This window comes from Argiope bruennichi, chromosome 1, assembly GCF_947563725.1.
Source record: "Argiope bruennichi chromosome 1, qqArgBrue1.1, whole genome shotgun sequence".
Taxonomy (NCBI): Eukaryota; Metazoa; Arthropoda; class Arachnida; order Araneae; family Araneidae; genus Argiope; species Argiope bruennichi.
In genome coordinates, this window is record NC_079151.1 from 69298481 (window position 1) to 69321807 (window position 23327).

General features: G+C 28.2%; 1 protein-coding gene across 2 annotated transcripts in view; it reads right to left on the bottom strand.

Annotated features, from left to right (window-relative positions):
- Positions 1–23327, bottom strand: part of LOC129961059 (rab GTPase-binding effector protein 1-like) — a 57144-nt gene that overhangs the window by 33095 nt on the left and 722 nt on the right. The window contains exon 1 of one of the 2 annotated variants that reach the window (XM_056074965.1): positions 3094–3286. The exons of the other annotated variant lie outside the window; for it this stretch is intronic. Coding sequence (XP_055930940.1) covers positions 3094–3133 — 40 coding nt within the window. The 5' untranslated portion in view covers positions 3134–3286. Of the gene's footprint in view, positions 1–3093; positions 3287–23327 lie in introns of those variants that run through there. 2 annotated transcript variants of the gene reach the window in all.

Consider the following 23327-nt stretch of genomic DNA (forward strand, 5'->3'; position numbering starts at 1 on the left):
AATTAGGAAACAATGAGAATTTTTTTAATGATATTTTAACTTATTGTTAAAGGCAAAGATTTGAAAAGACAAATTATTCATTAAACTCTATTTTTCTTTTCTGTTTAAGATTAAACTTCCTTTTCACGTAAAAAAAAGTCCTATAATTCTTTTATTATTGTTGTCGTTGGTTTCATTTTTAATTCATTATTTTCTTAAACAAACGCAATTTTTTACTGAGCTATGTTTTTCATATTTACGCGCTGTGTGATATAATAAATAGCTTATTATTATTTAGAAAAATAATAGTGCAAACCGCATGATATATCTCTCTTTTACTATTCATTTACTAACCAATGACATCAATTAGATATCAAAATTGTAAATAATACCGTTATTCCCAGACAAAAAGGATTAAATTAAAAAATCCATCCGTATTTTTTCACTTTGTTTTTTAATCATTTATTAATACATTCATAATTTGTTTGTTTCTTTAAAAAATTGTTTTTGAATAAAACATGAAACTTGCTCAAAATAAACGTCAAAATATTTTATCTAAATAGAATCATCCATAAATGTATAAAAAATAAAATAAAAGCGTACTTCTATCATTCATTGCAGTAAATCTATACTTCTGCAAACATTTAATCTAAGCGTCACCAAAATATAACCACTTATTTCTCCACAATTAGCTTGAAATGAAATTTTTTTTATTACATTAATTGAAATTCTGTTTTAAAAAATGTCCAAGAATTTTTTCGTTTTTTTTTTTTTTTTTTTTTTCTTAGAACAAAAAATTTATTTAAAGAGAAAATAGAATCTCAATTTTCTGATTTTATAATTTTTATCTTTAAAATTGTTAAAGTTTTTCACTAAAGAAATAATATTTTTAATTGTAGAAATTAGACAAATAAATGAATTTTCGCTATATTGTACTTCCTTATTAATCTTATTTCAATTTTGATACTAAGATGATAATTGAGTGAATATACAGTTAAACTGTAGTAATTGACTCTTTTAACTGAAAAACTTCTTCATTTAATACTAAGCAAAATTTCAAACGAAATTAATTTCCAGATTTAAATTTTGTTAGGCTCTTACAAAATAAGATTCTCAAAATAGTCTATAGTGAAAATTCCGAATACTATATGAAATATAAGTACTACATATTTCTGAAAAGAAAAAAAAAATCACATTTCAATGGTTTGGAAATTTAAATTAGTATGTCAAAGTTTTAAAAGTAAATAAAGATAGTTGAATAACACGGAAAAATTACATATCTTGTACTCATTATTTAGAAAATAGGAATTGCTGTAACCATTAAATTCGTCAAAAAAATTTAATCTCATAGCATTGTCAAAAACATAACATTATATCATTTTATCCAATAAATGAAAAGAAAACCAGATGTTGAAACAATAGGATATTTTTGTACATAATATGATTCAAACAAATTGTTTTGTACAGTTTATTTTTGCTAGTAAATTAGATTTTATTGCTATAGCGCAATAATTACTATCCTTTGAATGATATTTTTTTATATACCAAATATATTTTTGAAATCCAACTTTCTATAAAACCTCTTAATTAATTATAATTTTTTTGCTTAAAAATTTAAAAGCACAATCTCGTTTCAAAAATTCTATAGAATCAAATTTGTATATATATTAATACACTTATTTTAAAGAAATAATTTTAAAGCATTAAATTTATTAAATTATTCAAAAATAATTTTTCACGGAATTTTTTAAACTTTTTAATAAACATACTAATCAAGGATTCAAATAAAAGAAATTATGACTCATTTCTAATTTTTTTTAAAGTAGGTGTACAGATTATGGAATGATGAAAAAAAGTATTGCTAAATTAATGTGACAAGGAGGCTTATAAAATATCTTGTACACATCATTTTTTAATATTCTTTACTTAATCATTGCTTAACAAAAGTTCAGTATAACAAAATCTGCGTTCTGATTAATAGATATTTATTGTTATCATAGATAGTTAATAGAACTTCAAGCCAATTAATGCGATCGATTCTTTTATTCAGGGCTGAATTAAAACTTTGAAAGAGCCTTTAGGCAATGGAAAATTTCGAGATCCCTTTTATCAAAGTTCTAAAACTGTTATTTTTTTAAATTAATTTTAATTTATCGTATATGAAAGCAATTTTTGATTTATGTATAAATATGATAAAAGAAATCGCAATTTTTTAAATATCTTCTAAAACAAAACATTTATCGGAAATATTGACTTGAGAGTCAATTTAATCGAGAAATGGTTCTCTCTAGTTCGAAAGCGAATTTGAAAACCTGAAAAATCCCAAGAATGATGTTCTGAAATTTAAACTTTAATTTTAAATTGAGTATTTTCGATTACATAGCTTCGGGAATTCAAGTGAAGGACCAAAACTAGATTGCCTCGAAAAAAATTGTCACGCCCTCAGACCTCTCCAAAATTGGGGGTATTTAGGCAGTTGTTTGCGTACTCACTCCTTTGCGTTTTTAGTAATTCAGCTCTATATTTATGATATGTGAAAAGGACAGTAATCCTTTCGATTTTAAAATAAATTATTGTATTAAATTTGTAGTACAAGAAATGAAATAATCTGAAAATCGAGGGATTAAAAAAACACAGCAGTCCAATTTCACTTTATAAAACTTTTAAAATAATAATTCTTATAAAAATTAATCACCTTGCTGTCCTTTCTGCATATTGACATTTTATCTTAATAATCGTCACATTGTAAGGTATAATATGAAGGTTTAAGGGAATTAGAAAAAAATTGAAAATATAATGTTAACCCTGTATTTGCATTCATGTCATTTGCATTTTTTAAGTACTCTCAGATTTACCGAGAAATTATTTGTAACTATTTATCTTAACTGTCACTTAAAGTAGGTTTAATGTAAATAGTCCCTCTCGATATACAATTTAAGCTATTTATGCTAACATTTTTTGATTCATTAAAAATGTTACATAAAGGTAATACTGCAGTTGTTAAACATATCATAAGATAAAAACCTTTTAGATTTGTACATAAAAATAAGTTACCATAATCATTAAAATCTTATACATATATAACCAAAATATATAATGCAAACAATTTCTTACCCAATTTTTCTCGCAAAGCAGAAAGTTTAAAAATTGACATAATATGTTCTCAAGAGATAAAATATCTTAGATATTTCTTAATACCTACTTCGAAAAATCTATTTACTTTAGTTTTCATTAGAGGGAGTAATTTAATTCTTCTATGCTAGCAGACTCGGTCTTTTGGTAAAAATATAGTACTCTTTTCGCAAATTCGTTCATTCAATTCACTAATGAAGATTAAAATAATAAGTAACTTATTACGTTTGCAGATAACTTAGATTTAGTTGATAAAAATACCTTATCACTTCATATCAATTTCAGAATGGAGTGAGTGTTCATCTCTAAATAGTTTATCATTTAGTAGATGTAAACTATTGTTTCGAAACCTTCAATTAAAGATAATAGAACTCATCTGTGTTTATCTTATAGAACATTAATTTTCTTTTAAACATTCTATGAAAGTAAATAATTGAATGAAAAATTTTATATTGTGTTTTTTTCTAGTCCACTGTGCATGTTTCTTATCGTTGCTATGAAACATGGCAATAAACCTTTTTCGAGATCATTTGTGATTAAATATTTCATGCTGTTTATTTTAGAACAATAACAAATTTTATTGCGGATAGATAAAACAAAATCCAAATAACATAATATCATTTTATCTATTCTTCGCTGCATAAAAATCTTTATTGAGCATTCAAATGTATTTAAAATGTCACATTTTACATATTACTACTATTTTCAAAGCAACTGTATACATATCACTTAAGTTCTTATCTTAATTTAATGTCAATCTTTTTAAAAAATTCGCATTGCTCTGTTAAATTTTTAGGATAAATGCTTGAATCTTAAATTAATGAAATATATTCCTGGACTGTCTCTAATTCTTCGTGGCAAATTATAGAAATTATCGCTTTTATTAACAGAAACGATGATTTAGCACAAACGATTGAGATCATTATTATCAAAGAATAAATTCTAAGGAAAAAGTTTTAAAAAAATCACTTTTTTTTTCTTTTGAAATAACGATAACATTTCGGTCCTTTCTTTACCATAAAACCAGCACTACTTTCAAAACCGAAATCCACAATGAATGTTATACCAAACTTTTGAGATGGATTGAAATTCAAAAAATAAAGTTTTTCTTTTTCAATGTTTTTGGTATGATAAAAAGTTTTACAAAATGCTTCAGAATCCGATCTTAAATATTTTCTAAAAGACCGACCTACCATCTTTAAATAAAATAAAGCATGATACCTAATCCAAAATAAACATAACCAGCTGTAGGGGGTCTCTCCAAAACTTTCTCGCGTACGCTCAAATGAACTTGTCATGCCAGAAAACCTTTTACATGCAGCTGGCTTACAATAGTTACGAAATACTAATTTTTGGCTTGAATCTTTAGCGGATTCAGATAGCGAGGATAGAACCTGGGACCGTGTGGTTCGCAGTTCAGTAACATGACCATGATACCAAAACAATCGCTCGGGTAGCAGAGCTGTTAACTTGCTTATATGCTATTCACCACAGACTCTCCCTCCAGTGAGTCGGAGGTGAGACGAAAGATATGGCTGTTGAGTGGTGACGTATTTTTAGCTGTTGTCTAATGGGCCTGTACCCACTTGAGTAGCGCTAAGCGTTATGGCGAGCGTTTGTGGTTGCTGATGTCATTGCGCCATGTGAGTCTGGCGACTTTGGTTGCTGCATCAAGTGAGTCTGACGACTTTGTTTGCGGGTTGATGGCGCAACAACAGCTGTTATAAAGGTTGAAGGTTCATCGTCCGAGGTCACCAATTTAGGGATTGTGATGTGCTAGGATAGAACCTGGGACCTTGTGGTTCGCAGTTCAGTAACATGACCATGATACCAAAACAATTGCTCGGGTAGCAGAGCTGTTAACTGGCTTATATGCTATCACCACAGACTCTCCCTCCTGGCGCCCAACGTGGGACCAGTCCAGTAACATGACCATGATACCAAAACAATTGCTCGGGTAGCAGAGCTGTTAACTGGCTTATATGCTATTCACCACAAATCTATTGTATCGTTCTTGGCGATTAATCCTTGGCATGACTTAATAGCATCCAAAAAATGAAGAACGTGTTTTAGACACATTTTTCTCAACCGATTCAAACAAAAATTTGACAAAAAAAACTGCACTTGTAGTCACAAACCTCCGTAGCAAATTTGATACATTTAAGTCATTGCGCTTTTGAATTATTCAGTTTACATGTTTCTGAAAGTACAGACCGACAGACAATCAATCCCATTCTTTGGATTTGGCTCAAATTTTGACAGGTGTCTACAATATAAAGGCAAAATCTGTGTATCGAATTTTATCTGTCTAACTCTCTTCGTTTTGTAATTATCATGTTGACTTATATTCGAACAGTATGAATTGTCGCATTTACATGTTTTTGAAAGTACAGACCCATAGTTGGTTTTGGTTCAAACTTTTACAAGTATCTACTCTATAAATGTTAAATCTGTGTATCAAATTTTAATCTATCTAGCTCTCTTCGTTTTGTAGCTCTTGTGTAAACAGATTTTCGAACAGACGGACTTCCAATTAACTGATTTTACTCAAAATTTGGTAGAAATCTGAACATTTGGTGTGAAGACCATATACCGAATTTCAACCGTCTAGCTCAAACTGTTTTGAGTTACATTTGTCAGAGACGGGCGGTCTTTTTCCAAAAATGTTCCTCCCCTAACTCAGGAAGGTCTAAAACGTGAAAATTCGCTAGAATTACGAGTTCGAATTTTTTTGACGATTATTATACTTGTCCCTATATTACGTATACGAGTAAAAAAAAAATGTTCCGAAACTTTTCAAATCAAGCATTACCATTTCCATTTCAATATATTTCTGATCACTTTTACGATACGGGATGATATGGCTGGCCGACAGTTTTATAATTTAACTTGTGACCTTTGGGAATCAATTCATTTGACGGGATTATTGGTTGTGTTTACTTTCAATTAAGTCTCTTATGCATTATTTAATGTTCATCATTTTCTCAAGAACAAAATTTTAAGAATGAAAACGTAGCAGGCATTTAAGTTATATTATTTTAATAGCCTTAAACTATCCTTCGCTTTTTTTTTTTTTTTTTTTGTCCAATCATAAGCTCCAGACAAAATTCCACCAATGTAAGTTGGTCTGAAATACATGAAATCAGACATTCTTCTATTGGTAGGGTATCGAACAATAGAAAAGAAGTGTTGACTCATGTTGTTTCTCTTCGTCTGACCAAAGTTCAAAATTACGAGGTCATTTCAAAAAAAAAAAAAGAGGAAAAGAAAGAAAGTAAAGAAGGGATTCAAAAAAAAAAAGTACTAATACATAGTCCATTCCAATAGTTTATAGTAGCGATTTCAAATATTATGCCCTAATAAAAGTTAATGAATAAACATATCTCAAGCCACTTTCGATAAAATAAAATAGCTAAGCGGCTTAATTTCCTTCAAATAAGAAGAATCACAACGAATCGTCTACCAAATTAGTTAAATGTTAAGGAATAATAAGGAAATACATAGAAAAATTCGTTCATTTGAAATTAATTTATTAGGTGAATGTGTCTTATAAAGCCACTTACATTTCAGAAATAGCAATGACCAGAGTTTAAGAAATGCCAAGTTCAGATATTCCTTTATACCTACCTCGCCCCTTCGCACATTTGACATTGGACTCGTTCATCGAGTTTAACAGTACACTAACATTAACTTGACTAGTACCAGTAGACACTAATGGAATTAGGGATTATGAAGTATTATGTTTTTGCAGTCACCTTTACTATAAAATATCAGAAAAATCGATTGATTTTTTGCAATTCGATTCTAAATATAAAGTAATAATCCTGAAACTGATCCACTCCCCCATCCCCCAGAGACAAAAACTATCATCAATTTGTCGTTTATTCTTTCGCTTTGATACCGATTCTAAAAAAGAAGAAAAATGCTTATGTATTATGGTGTTTCTTACAGTATAATGTTCTATAATAGAAATTTGCGTAAATATAAAAACTAGTTAAATTATCATTTTGTTAAATAGTCATTCTTCATTTAACTTCAGTATTTACAAATGCTTAGTAAATAGAGGCAATTAATGCAATACTTGCTCTTTTTAAAGGCAAAATATACAATGCATATACGTTATTAGTATCGTAAATTCTTTTAAAGGTGGGGAAAAAATCGCACTTATTAAAATGGTGAAGGAAACCTCAAAACATCAGTCAAATTCAGTCCGTTAAATCCGAAGATCTTTAATACTAGATTCTTTTAATGAAGACATTACTGGAAGAATTCATGCTTAGAATAAAAATTTTAATTTTATAATTATTAACCTCAATTAACCTTGGAAGAAACCAGTAATTCCACCCAGTTTCCATTTTAATAAAAACATTTTTTTCTTCTTTCTTTTGAAATCAAGGCTTTCTAACTAAAGAGACGACTCTTCATACGATTTGATGCAAATCATAATTTTGACACTTTGCTGAATTTTTATCAATTTACACTGATTTTTTGAATTTACTGAATTTTTATTGAATTTTCTAACGCATTCTGATTTTTACTTATCAGTAATTTTAAGTTATCTGCTCAAGAGTTTCTAAGGAAAATTAAGGTAGTGAATCTCAAATTTTTTAATTTAAAAAATCAAAATTAGAGCCATTTATATATATGTGTGTGTAAGTGTGCGTGCGTGCGTGCGCGCGCGCACCTGTGTGTGTGTGCGTGCATGTGCATGTGCATGTCTGTCTACCAAAGGGGCTTAATTTTACATTTGTTTTGAACATCCATTTAAATTTTGTGTATGAAAATTGTGCCATTAAAAATATTAAAAAAAGTCCAAAAACAACCATAAAGAACATTTACAACAAAATTTGAGAAATTTTGCCTCAGAACATTGAACATAACAGAAAAATCTATTATTTGTTCTTATTTCTCTTACTTTTTATCTTCGAAATTGTTTTAGTAAGTAACTATTTTATTATTCTTGGTGTTTTAATTACTTTTTATTTCCTACACATGTTTATTTATTTTGTGCATCTTATCCAATATCCCTCTCCCCTCCCCCCAACTCAGGCAATATCAAAAGTTATTTGTTTGGAGTCTAAGGTGTAGAGATTACATTTCAAATGATCCAGTAATATTATTTCAAATGGTCTATAACAGAGACCTTAAAATAAAAATTAGAAGAAATTCTTTTTTTTAAAGTAGGCATTTGACATGATAATGTATTTTTCTATTAAAAGATAAATGTCCAGAAGGAAAGATGGACATATGATTGAAGATCGTAGGTGTAAATGTAGGTGTAAAAAACTTCAATTAAAAATAAATATTAAATAAATAGAGTTCAATATAAATTCAGATGTAAGAAAACTGTATTAAAAACAATTCTCTCTGAAAGCAAAGTTAGAAAATTTCAAAGAGGTAAAAAAAAAAAAAAAAGTTCGTTAATAAAAAAAACCTCATTAATATTTCGGATATTTACTTTAGTTCTGACTTAGGTGCAAATTTCTAAAGCTTTTGAAATAGGCATATGCTACCAATTGAGAAAACGTAGTAAATGACGTAACGAATTTTGTTCTATGATTTTAAAATCAGTTAATGCTATACAGAAAAAGCCTTTAAAAATCTAAATTTTATAAAGTTTATTTTACTAGTCAAGTTTAGCACAATACTCTTATCCCATAAAAAGTTTGCATACTTATATATATATATATATATATATATAATGATATTTTGAACTCTGATTTCAATTCTAATTAATTTACAAAGTTTTGTCTTAATTTAGCCCATATCAAAGTCATTTTAAAATATTCTTTTATTTCCTGATCCGATTCCACTTTTACTACTTAATTAATTCAAGAGAAGCTTTATAAAATTGCTGAATCGGCTAAATGCCGGCACTTTCACATGCTCCGCGTGAAGGGATAGAAAAAGGTCCAGTAAGCACATTCTTTTTAAAAGATTCCTGTGTTTCCCTTACTTGTGATTGACATGCGTCAGAAATCCCTATCAGAATCTTAATAATATATTAGCACTATGAAAAAATATTTTCCCTATCAATACCTCATGTTATATAAGAAGAGAGATAATTTATTTCTCTTCCTTCCCCACTTCTGCTCTTGTAACGCACTGTGGCGGACGTGCCTTGTCCGCACCTTCTTGTAAATAAATTATGCCTTCCTGGGATGGATTAAAGCGAATTAAAAAATGCAAAGTCTCTTCACTGTTTGTCGAAACTGGATTCTGCTTTACATAAATTAATGCTTATATATATATATATATATATATATATATATATATATATATATATATATATATATATATATATATATATATATATATATATATATATATATATATGTAATGATATTTTAACTCTAATTTCAATTTAATTAATTTTCATAGTAACTTCATCTTAATTTAGCCCATAGTAACTTCATTCTAAAATATTCTCTTATTTCGTGATCCAATTCCACTGTCTCTACTTAATTAATTCAAGAGAAGCTTTGTTAAATTGTTGAATCAGCTAAACTCTAACTTTCCCACACTACGCGTGAAGAGATAACATACCGCTGATGAAGCAAATTCTTTTTTAAAATCTCCCTTTGTTTCCCCTACCTTCTCGGCGCCTGTAATGAAAATCCCTATCGAAATCTCATAATACATTAGCACTGTGAAGAAATGTTTTCCCTATCAAAATCATAGGTTATATAAGACCAGGGATAAAATGTCCGAGAGGTCTTCCCTCATTCCTTTCTGTGTCGTTCTGTGTGCTCGTCGCTTGTACATATGCTTGCATCTTCAAAATGAAATAAAACGACGTCACGAAATTAAAAGTATCTTCATTGCCTTCAACTGCATCATGCTTCACCACAAATAATATTACATATATATATATATATATATATATATATATATATATATATATATATATTAAAGAAGAAACTTTTCGGGAAAAGCATTTTATGTTCAAGAAGAGATGATAAAACTGATATCCGTTACATTAAAATATAAGTGCAAAAGAGACAGAAAATTTTTCTCTTCATTGATTTTAATATGAGATTTTGATAGGGATTTATTTGCCACCTGTCGATTTAGGAAAGGAAATCTTAGGCATCTTTGAAAGGATGTTGTAATCATTAAGGATTTTTATCCCTTCACTCGGAATGTAAGAAAAGGCTGAAACCAGCAGTTTCAAAAATCCGCCCTTGCTTTCCTTCTGAAATAGATCAGAAGTTTCTTGATTTTTGGTAGCTTAAAGGAAAAAAATTAATCAATCCTAATTTGGGAAAATTGTTACATTTTTTTACCGCAAAAATATAATAATATTATTCATTTAACGTTTTATTCACTGTATCTTAAAAAGAGCTATCAGCAAATCAAAAAAAAAAAAAAAATCCTGTTACTTTGAAGGCGTGAGTCATTTTCTGCTTGTTTCAAATTCGTCAAACAAACAAACAAAAATTCAGGCTATTTTACGTATTAGTGGCAAAGAAAATTTCGCCAAAACGACTTTTTTTTAACCTTAAATACATGATTTTAAATAAATGCGTATGATGACAACTTGAAATTTCCTTCACAGGAGGAAAAAAATACATTTTTGACCGAATCTTTTTCTGCGAGGCAGTGTGCGCACCACTGGTCACATGGAAAGCTCCAAAATAATAATAATTCAGATTTGCCCAAATATGTTGCAAAAACTGTGATTCATGCATTCAGTGTCTTTCCACCAAACACTTTTTTCCCCCTCTCCCTTTCTTGCATTGTGTTAATCTTAACTCAATATTCTGATTTTCATAGAAAGCAAAAGAACATTTACGGCGTTATTGTAAATTATATTATTCATTTCTAAGCATGAAATCGTAATTTTATTATATACCTGAAATCGTAATAATTTTCATATATGAAAATTTGTTTATAGTAAATAAGATGGAAAAAGGAAGTGATTGCATAATTAATAAGAAAAGATAAGAGAAAGGAAAAGGTTTAAGGAAAAAATACGAATGTGAAAATAAAAGAAAAAAGAATGAGAATAGGATTTTGAACTAACAAATATTTTTTAAAAAAAGAAGAAAATGGTTTTCTTCTAGCTTGCGGAGATGCCGCACGGCATGCGTATAACAATGTATATATTGTTACGAATCTGTGATGCGGCTTTTCCAGCATAGTTGGTTCCATGGGAGGTCCCAGAGCTTGGCGACAAACTTGGTGACCATTTGGCGACTTGGCGACTTTGGCGCCAAAATAGATTATACCCGAAATATCGAGAATTTTCCCGGTCCGTCCAGTAAGAACGGAGATACGCCTCGAACGTTCCTGATTGGTTGAGTGGCTTCTAGCCCTTTCTTCTGAGACCTATAAAAGGTAGCACCCGCAGCTGCCGGGCAGTGGTGAATTGAGTAGTCGCGGACCAGTGGAGTCGAAGAGTAGTCGGGATCGACGGTGAATTGAGTCGCGAACCAGTGGAGTCGAAGAGTAGTCGGGATCGACGGTGAATTGAGACGCGGACCAGTGGAGTCGAAGAGTAGTCGGAAGCGAAAGAGTAGTCGTAGTAGTGAACCAGATCGGAGAGAGTAGTCGTGAACCAGTGATGAATTGAGGAATCGTGAACCAGATCGGAGAGTAGTCGGAAGCAATAGAGAAGAGTAGTCGGAACCGACGGTAAAGAACTGGCCTTCCAGAGATAAGCGGAGCAGCGACGGAGTGAAGCTAGTGCTGAACAAAGCTGTGTGCTACTGTCTATAGTAGGGTCTTTTGTATGCTGCTGTGTATGCTGTTGTATGCTGCACGTCTCGGCTGAAGACAGAAGATACAACTATATACAACACAGAAGATAATCGTCTTCTGTGTTGTATATAGTTGTTTTATTTGTGCTGTCCTGTGTGTCTTCGTGTAAATAAACGTCGTTGTTTTATTTTCTACTGCCGCCTGGTGATTGAGCGTTCTTCACACCATATAACCCCCACTATCCAAACGAACCCCGGAAATTTCGTAACAATATATTTTTATTAGCTTCCAGTTTTGAAACAACAATAACGCGTTTTGGGATATGCAACATAATTTCGAACTGCTATCAGACGACGAAGACAACACATTCCTTATGGCCCTTCCTGGGATTTCTCCCTTATCAGGGGAGAAAACGTTTAAGTCTTACTGAATAAGTGACGACCAAATCTACTTACTCGGTGGTTCTTCGATGAAATTGGATTTTAAACTAGGGACACTCTGACCTGGAATCCAAGATATTACAGAGGCCACCGAGACCCCAATTCTGGCTAAGAAAAGTGAATTTAATTCCAAAAGTGTGGCTGCGAAATGTACGCAATAAGAATTAGTTTACTATTTGCTTGTGTTGTGATGCAAACTGACTTTTATTTTGATTTGTTAAATATTTTTTATCTTTATTTTACTATAAGTCATGATATTATTTATTATCATTATGCTAAATGATAGCAATGATCAAGCTTTATGTATTTTAATTATTAAAAGAATGGTAAAGGGAAAATAATTTTATATGCTTTCGTTTTTATTGTTACAATTTCCCTAATAATCTGAACAAAACTGTTAAATTGACTATTAAATTGTAACAGTCAACTAATTTTGAAAAATATTTCTGATGCTAAAATTAACAGAATCGTTAAATGTTTTTTATGTATATAATGAATGAATAGTTAAGCTATAAAAAGTAGTTATAATCATGGAATTACGAATTCTTTAAAAAAATGTACACATTTTTTCAAAAATTTTTACAACTAGCCCCTGTCTCCCATATATTTATTGGTTCAAACAACATAAAATATATTTAAAAATGTAATTCTTTTCGTCATTGTAAGCAATTTTCCAAATGCGGGTACATACTTGTCTCAGATGTTTTTCAATTAGCTATAGAGTGTAATCTATACTTATATAAAGCTCAATGCGTGTATGTGTGTCTGTGTGTGTTGGCGCTCTACAGGCCAGACCGTTCAACCTACAGCTACCAAATTTGGCACATGCATACCTTGGAGGTCGGGAATGTGCACCTGGGGTCCCTTTTTCTGAATTTTTAATTAGAATTTTAAATATTAATTAAAAACTAACTTTCCCGCCAAAAAATCTTTTCATTTCCCCACCGCCAAATGAGTAAGGCTTCAGTTTTCTTCCCACACTAACGAGGATAGGCTTAACATATTTTCGGCTGCTTATTTCAAACGATTCTGTTTATTTTCTTAGTGTCTGATGCATTTAAAATTAAACATTGTTAATTAATCGATCTTTCAGATTCATTCTGAAGTACTTTTGAATTAAGATAAAACAGAATAAAGGAAATTAAAAATTTCTAATCTGCGTAGCATTACCCCAACAGGCGTAGAAAATTCACGCATGCGCATTATGTTCTGAATGTTGACTATTCAATTTTCAACGGATACAGACATGGTTTTGAAGACTTAACATGTTTCCGACCGATTATTTCAAACGACTCTGTTTATTTTCTTAGAGTTCAATGCATTTAAAACTAAATATTGTTAATTAATTAATCTGTCCATAATGAATCTGAGAAAATTTTGTAGAAAACTTCTTGAGATATTACATAAATTAAGAAAGATATTTTAATGCCCATAAGGTTTAAATACTCAGCGACTCTGTTTTCAATGCTCATATTTAAAAAAAATGCTTCGTATCAGTAAAAAATGTTTTTATGTTAATTGCAATTTAACCATTTCCACTTTAATTTAAAGCATACATTCTACGGGAGCTGACAGAAAATTACAGAGACACATATTACGTTATGACTGAAGGCCTTTATAATATTATGAATGAATTACTTGACTATCAAAATTTGAAGCCTTAAAATATTTTGATGAAGAAGCTATTAAAATAGGAGTTACATAAAATATTAAAAATTTAAATTAATTAATAATTAAAACTTTAACGATCATTAAGATTGGCGAACCGGCTGGTTGCCAAAGGCGGCTAGTATATAATATATAAATAAGAAATGTTCATGAAAATAAAAATACATATCTAGTGGAATAACATCATTTTTCTGAAACAGTTGAGTAATTTGTGCTACGTTAAGCAAATTATGGATATTTTGGCAGAAAGCAGTATTATTTTACTTAATATTACTTCTGTCTGGATTTTCTTTCATCTGTTTCGATCGAATGATATACCTTTATACCTTTTGATACTTTTTATACGTTGTAATTAAATATAAATGCAAAACAAATAATTTCTTTGAATTTTTTTTGATAATCAAAATATATAGTATAATTATAATAAATTAACTTTTCTTTCATAAATAAAACCTCTTTTTCATAATAAGCTTTTCTTTCATAAATAAAAATTCATTTCCATAATTAATAATCAACCATCATCCATCATAAATTAAGTAAAATAGTAAAATATATTTCACTAATGTTTCAGTATTATGTTGTTGTTGTTTTTCCCTGCGAATTTGATATACTAAGTATATGCATTTTCCACGGAAATATTTATACCATTAAGAATCAATTTTTTAGCTCGGCATGACAATTTATAGAATGGAATGGTGATTTAAGTATTTTTTTAATAATCAAACCTCAATTCAAAATCACAAAGTATGTTTTATAATTAATATTTGTATAGTTTTAAAACAAAAATCTAACTAAATTGACTTATTTAATGAATAAATTAGTTTTGAATTGTTATTTGAAGAATAATAGAAAAAATACTTTTAATAAATGAACACACCACTGCTCAATTATACTCAGAAGTTAAAATCACAGTAACGGATATAAAAGCAAATTGCGAATTATAATATACTGTCTGTTTTTAGATAAGAAAACCTCTCTTACTTACGCTCATTCGCCAATCCGCTTTGATTTTGTCAAAATATGGGCGAATTGAAAGATGGCAATGGAGATCTTTACTTTTTAACAAACAATATATTTAAAAAAATTACTCATGTCTCGAATTAATATCCATTGTACAATTTAAATAAAAATAATTAAAAATCAACAATGGAAAAAAATAACTAAAAGAAAAGCGTGTCAAACAAAAAAATCTGGAAAAATGTTCTTCGTAAGTGCTGTTATCACCTTTGTGCTGCCAGCGCCTCGAATAAGTAATGCGTGTTCTTTATCAGTTCATGGTAAAGTGTTGCGATAAATTTCGACAGTACTAGAATTATTGAGTTGTAAAACTACTGTTCTCATCTGTCAGAATGGATTCTTGTTGGAACAATTGGAACTCCTTCAATGACCGGAAAAGAAAAAACGGTTCCATTCAGAAAGAGAGCTAAATTTACAGTGAATAGATAATTCATTATACGCTTTGCTTCCATCAAAAAGAATTGTGTGACAGTTCTTTGGACTTAGAGGTTCGGAGGACAAGTGAAAAATAAGAGTCTCAGTAAATAAAATAAAAGGAATAGTAAAATCTTTGATTTTTACACAAGAAAAGAACATTTCTAACTCTGCTAACAATAAAGATGAATAGGTGTGAGTCTGTATCTTTTTTTCTCTCTCTCTCTCTCTTTCTACCAGCTACCAAATTTGAAAATATATACATTGGAAAGCGGAAATGCATATCTCAAAGCGATGGTTTTGATATTTTAATCAGACCTTTAATTAATTAAAATTTAAGAGAAATTCTGCCGTTTTTTCTAATAATTACCGAAAATATTGCATATCAAAAATAATTTTTACATCATCTTAAAATTTTTTTTAAAAAAATGTTATTTTAATAATTTTTTGTCGAATAATTTTTTTTCCTATTTGTAATCAATTTTTAAAAATATTTTTAGCATATTTTACTACATTTTTCATTTTTAAAGTGAAACTCAAATCGTTTTCATTGTGGCTACGAATACTACATTTTGGGTTTTTACTATCTCGTATATGAAATATAAAGTATTGTAATCTATTCTAATTGTAATTCGAACTCCAGATTTTGACATATCTCCACCTTTCAGACCTCTCTGAATTCGAAAAACACGTTTTTGGACAATGTTCGTGACAATGTGACAACTCAAAAACGCTTTGAGATAGAGTTTGAGACTACAAATTGAAAAGAAGAAATAAGAAAGTTTTCAAAGAAAAAGCACTTGTATTCTGAAGAAATTTGTAAAATATATCTTTTATGGTTGATGTAACAAAACTGATTTAAATTTAAAATTGCACGGTAAAGATAAGATCGTTAAAAATATATATTTCATAAATTAAAACATTCTGATGCAAGTTTTATCTTTTGGAAAAGCGATTGAGAAATAAATAGGCAGTATATTTCACGTTACACTACAAGAAAGAATCAAATTTAGATAAAACTATGTCATGCAGAAAAGAATTTTTTTTAATTATAAAAATGAATTAGAATTTTGCAGTCATTAAATTTTTGATAGATAGGATTTTTATATATATATATATAACCTTTAAATATGGATTCATTTATTTAAAGTATAAAAGCTGATAATCGAAATTCAGTGTAGTCTCGATTCGTAAGCAAAATTCAGTGCCATTCTTGGTTGCCTGAATTTTACAAACATTTACCAGCCAGATTTTAAAAATTCAATTACGAATTGATGTCTAAATTTAGAAGCATTTACCAGTTTAACAAACAATTTTCATTTATGAAAGAAAATTAATTTTCTGCAATATGCAGAACATCGACATCAATTTTGAATCAATTATCAAAGTAATTACAGCTAAGGAGTAATTATGGAAATAATAGTCAAGAACTGTCGTATTGGTGGAAAATGAAGCTGAGAAGACATGCAAGTGCCAACAAGAAATCATTACTTCCATCATTTTAAGTATCTTTTGATTATTCTATCAAAAAAAAATCTATCTTTCTATAAAAATTACTTTTATTTATTAATTTACTTATTGCTTATTTGACTCATAAATTTCAATCCAATTGTTTTAGCTTTTAAGTTTAACGACCCTGAATGAATTAAAGAAAAAATAATAAGACTAGAGAAATCAAGAAATTTCTATAACAGTTTTTTACCATAATTATGATTCTTTAAAGATATTTTCCATTGCAGTGATAATACTTAATATTAAAAGTAAAACTCCGAAATTTATTTTTGTATTAATATCTACTCAAGTTCAGGATTTAATGAAACTATTTTTTTTTATTACAAACGATTTTGAATTAATATTTTTAATAACATAAATAAATAATATAAATTTTTATTTCAAAACATTTATACGTATATAAATTTTTTGCTTCAAGAAGAGCAAACGTTCTTTATTATATTCTCTATCAAAAAGAATAAACAGAATAAACTATGGTAACAACAGAAATAAAAAATATTTGTACTTTTTTTTACATAAAGATGAGAAGTAGAAATTCGTGTAAATAAAAAAAAACCCTTAAAATGTTTTCCTAATTTTATTATTCTTTAAACAGAGAACACAGATAAAAAGAAATGCCACTTGATAAAAACAAACATCACTATCAGCTTGCAAAAATAAAGAGAATGTAAACATCGGAATTGAGAATTTCAGATCAACGGCATTGTTTATATTTTTGGTACGCATCCTAAAAGCCCAGACGGTGGTTCAGAAAGTAAGGCAAAATTCCATTTGAAAAGAATAAAAATTTTGTTATCAATTTTATTCTTCAATAAAAATTTATCAAGCAAACTTGCCCTCCTATTTTCTTTGATAACGATGCCTTCCAATCCAACTCACGTGAGATTCAGTGCTTGAAGTGCAGTTTAAGAAAGAGCAAATGAAACTACGCAATACATTACAAACAGTCTATTTTTCAGATTTTAAACGTTTTTATATTGTTGGGTAATTTACTCAAGTCGAAGAAATCTTTGCATTATCAGCGAAGAAAAGCAATTGTGTATTATGATTTTTTTTTCAAAAACTTTGCAATAATTCATTTAAAAATCTTTACTTATTATAAAGATGTATGTGTATGTATTTCTCCCTCTCTCTCTTTCTCTCTCTCTCTGTGTGTGCGTGCATGCGTGCGTGTGTAGTGGTGCTCTACAGACTAGATTGTTTGATCTAGAGTTATCAAATCTGACGTAGTATATACGCTGGAGGCTGAGAATGTGCATCTCGAAGGGATTTTTTTTAAAGCTTTTATTAGAATTTTAATTAATTAAAAACGAAGGAACCATGTTGACGTTTTTCCGCAATAACTTCTGGAAATATTATAAAACAAAAAATTATTTTTTCATCATCTTAAAATTCAAACAAACATTTTTTAACATATTTATTAAGTTTCTATTTTTAATAATTTTTTAAAAGATATTTTCAGCATATTTTTCGACACTTTATTTCACACAAAATAACCATAAAATTTAATTTGCTCATGCACACGTAGAGTGAAAAATTAGCTTTTATCAACTAGTAAAAATTAAATATCAAATATCAATTAAAATATCAAATTAAAAGATTAAGTTAACTATTACTGCAAACTAAGAAAATTTTAATTTTTAGCACATATCTGTATTCGCGTTTTCGAAAATCTGAATATCATTATCTTATGAAGGCGCGATTTTAGACCACTCTATTAGCCATCTCGAAGCAAATACATTAATGAGTGCCTGGAGGTTTAAAGACTGATTGATAATGAAATTGTTCATTGTCCTAAAATAATAATATAAGCTTCATAAATCTATTAAATTTGTTCACAAAAGATTAAACCGTCTTTTGTGTTAAAAATTGGAATATTTTGCTGGGTAGGATTCCAAGGGTCGAAGGACTATATAAAATTTAAACTGCATGATTTTTGTAAACACAAGTTTATTGCCTGCAGTTAATTAAATACAATTTAAGTAGTTATATCCTTTTGAGAGTAAAAATGTCTGCTGAATCATAGAATTTTTATTGAATAATCCTTTCAGATATTGTATAAATTTTTAAAAAGTATTCGTGGTGTACACAAGACTTCAATGCTAAAATTATTCATTTTCTGTACTTATACTTTTAAAAAACATGTTTAATTTCAGCAAAAAATAGCTTTTGTATTTGTTGAAGTTTAATCACTTTTATTTTAAATTTTAATAATAATTTTAAAATTTTAAAGGAGATGACAGAAAATTAGGGAATGCATAGTACGAAGAACAGGCTTCTGAAATAGCTTGAGTTATATGACTATAAAATTTGGATCTTAAAAATATTTTGTTGAGGAAGTCATTAATACTAAATATAAAATATTTGATTGAAAATTTAAGCAACAGTTAATTTTCGCGATTCAAATGATCGTCAAAGATAGCTAATACAAAATAAAATTTGATTTATATTAAAAAAAATTTGAAATAATTATTAGATTAAGTATTTTGTAAAGATTTTTTTAGTGTAATTGCTATATTATGCGACAAAACAAAAAAAAGGATATTTTCTATGCAAAATATTTCCGTGAACATTACAACGAATTTTTATTTTATTTCGTTCTGTATTTAATAACTTCAAAATATAAATGAAGTGGGAAATATGTTTAAGCTTGTGCAATTATAACAAATAAAAAATTTGCATTCAAAATTTAATATAAAATTAGAATTAGAAAAAAAAAGTTCAATAATGAATTATTCCTGTTTCTTTTATTCTAGATATTTTTAATGTCTTGAAAACAAGAAACTAAAGAATTTTGCAATATCTAAGTCAGAAATAATGAAAGAAATCAATTAAAATGTTAACTTGAAACATAATTACAAAGACTTCTTAGAACAATTCTTTTGTTTCAGTTCCAACAAAAATAAATATCTAAAAATTCCTGTATAGCACTAAAATCAGCTAATTTAGAAACAGACATTATTATTACAAATACAGGCAATCAGTATTTGCAATCATAAATGCTTTGTTTTTTCATTTTCTTGTATTTTTTATTGCTTCTGAATTACAATTTATTATATTCCAATAGCGAATGTCGAATGTATTTCTGACTTTCTCGACACTATATATAATTTTTTTTAATTATTAACTTTACAGTCATATTTTTTTGTGTTTCCTGAACGCATAATTTTTTTTTTTATTTTCAAATTTTACTTCGCCAGAAGTTATTTGGATAGTAAAAAAAAATCTGTGGTATATTATGAAAATAATTTTTACACATTTTTAAATTTCATTAGCATGAAAATCTACTGATTAGATGATTGAATTAAATATTTTATTAAGTGACAGTAGCAGACTATCATTATTCGATGAAAGAAATGAAGCGTGAAAAGAAAATCATAAGAACACATGTTTATATAGCGATATGGGTTTGGCTGAAATATCCACTTATAATAAAATTTTGAAATAAATTTATTGCAAAAAATTGTTTAAATGAGGTTTTGAAAAAAAAAGGTCATTTAGTAGAAAAAATTGAGGAGAGGTTTTGGTTAATAATTCGTGATTATCAAGGGGGTAAAAAGCTGAAAAATGTGTAACTTGAATTTAGAATATTAAATTCTGCAAATATCTGGAAAATGTTTTTTTTTCTTTTTAATGATGTAACTATACATAAACTATTTGAAATAGAACTTTTTTTTTAATGCTCTCAATATCTCAAAATTTTAAGAGCACGTCATGAATTTCCCTCAATTTTTCTTTAGATAATTGCCAAAGGCCCTAATAGCAAAGTTATCTTCGAACATTTTTTCCACCCGAATTTCATACCTTTTTTTTTAAGGGAGGAGTGAGTGAGGGAGTGAAAAGAATAAATAACCTTAAAAAAAATCTAGTTATTTTTGTCCTTTTAATTATTAATTTAAATTAATTTTATCAGTACATTTTTTTTATAATCGGCATAGTAACAATATAATAAAATGAAAAGGCAAAACTTATATCGTGGAATAATCACTTTTAAATAAAAAATTTACTAGAACTTCAAAGGTTTAAAAAATATTGCAGTTTTCTACATATTTTTCTTACTAATATGACTCAAAAATTAAACTTCGGTTATTATTGACTTAATTTTATTTTTTAACTTTTTTGCGAATATAATTAAAATTGATAAAGTTGATCGAAGTTGAATTTTTATAATGCAGACCGAGCAATTTCAAGTTAATATTTTTTGCAACTCTCAAGATTGATTCAATTTAATAAACAAAAATTACCTTATGAAAAAAAAAAAAAAAAATGAAATTTTTTTTTTATTATGTAAGCAAAATTTCATTTAAATTTGTCTCAGCTGCCAGTTATGGAATTTTATTCATGCATTTTTAAAGTACAAAATTTTCTGATAGTAACGGAAGAATTGATAACAAAGCATGCACAAGTTTCCAGTTCTTTCTGCTTTGTCTATGGAAGGCTAGCTCAATGTACTTGCCAGTTGCAAGCTGTTTGGTCCAGTGATTATTCAGCAAATATAGTATTTCTCACTTAAACTTCAGGTAGAATAATTTTTACAGCGTTGACAATGTTTAATTTTCGATTCATGATTTCATCCTGACAGAACAATTTAAATCCTTACGTTTATCAAACGCAAGAAGCCAATCTCTAAGCAATGATCAAACGTTTTGCAATTCAGAAAACAAAAATTAATATTTTAATATTATATTTCCGAAATAAATTAATATTTTGATTAAAAAAATTAATACTCATTACATAAACAATAGAAGAAGCCAAAAATAAATTATAGTTAAAAACTTTCCTCATCTTCAAAATCACAAATTAATGTGTTCCTTGTTATAAATGGTGTCATTTTTGTGTTCATTCATCATGTTAAATCTTAAACAGAGCATACATACTCCCTCAAAAAGCATTTTCGATTCTTTTTACTATACATTTATAAGATGACAAATTACAGTTTTCTTAAGTATAAGAATTCTGTAATTTGAATTCATTCAAGTGATAATCATTAATTCATCTCGCCAATTTTGTTTTGGAAGTCATTTTCGATTTTATATACTGTACATTTTTATGGTGATAAATTACAGTTTTCTTACGTATAAGAATTCCAAATAATAAGTGAATTCATACATGCTCAAGTGATAATCATTAGTTCATCACACCAATTTTGTTTTGGAGGTCATAACATTTTTCATTTTATATACTGTAGATTTTATGATGAAAAATTACAGTTTTCTTACGGATAAGAATTTAAAATAATAAGTGAATTCATCCCTGCTCAAGTGATAATCTTGAATTCATCACGCCAATTTTGTTTTGGAAGCCATTGTGAGTCTTTCATATGGAAAAAAAAATGTAAAATATTTTGCATTTAGAAGCTAGATAACATGCCCCATTACGTAGCATGAACCAATAGTCTATTGCCATTTTTGAAAGAACATTATTTTATCCAAAATTTGAATAATTGAATAAGGCTTTGTAAAATTGTCTTCTGTTTTTTATGGAAAAATTTAATACCAGACTAAAATTACAATTTTTAAAAATATTTAATACTTACTTCCTTTCATAAATTAGCCTTTACATAGTCAGAGACATTTTTAATTGATAATATACATAAAGCAGTAATGACGCCACCACATAATATATGTTTCTACGCACCTTAGGACAATCAAAATGTCTCCCTGAAACGCTGGACTTAACTATAGTTTCATCACACGGAATAACGAATACTTTTCTTTAAAACTATAGTGTATAAGTTTATATAATAAACCCCTATAAATACGTTCCTTTTAAATATATTAAAATTGTCCCCAACACTATTTAATCAAACACATTGATATATCACTTATATATCACTTTGTTGCTCTTTGTATTGATTAAAAAAAATATGGGTATGTTACAATTTTTTTTAATTCTTCACATGCATCATAAAAGCATCAAGAATTTACAACAATTAATTTCATTTAATCCTCAGAGAAATAAAATATAATTTTATAAATCCAAGAAATTGAATTTTCAAAATTTTTTCAACGATAATCCTTTCACTTGAATTTATGCCACCTGTTGAGGCAACTGACTTCTACTGCTTATTGACAAGATGAATAGGAAAAAAAAGTAAGGATAAACTCTTTCTAAATTATTTCCAGGCAATACATTTAATAAGATGAATTCTATATCTTCTGTATTTCAGAATTTAAAAAAAAAACAGGTGATACTAATAAAATGCAAATATTTACTTATATTTGTTTTCAAAAAAAAAATTTACAGTTTTTTAACTGCAGATTAGTTTTATAAATCTTTGCTTTGATCTTTTTATCTGAGAATTTTATTTGTTGATGTTCCTGTTTTTTTTTTGGATTTTTTTTCAATTGGTAACTTCTAACTATTTACTTAGTTCTGAAGAATAAAATAGATGCTTTAAAGTAAACGATGAATTTTGTATTTATCTTAACAATCACATTAAAAATGAAACTTTTATGAGTG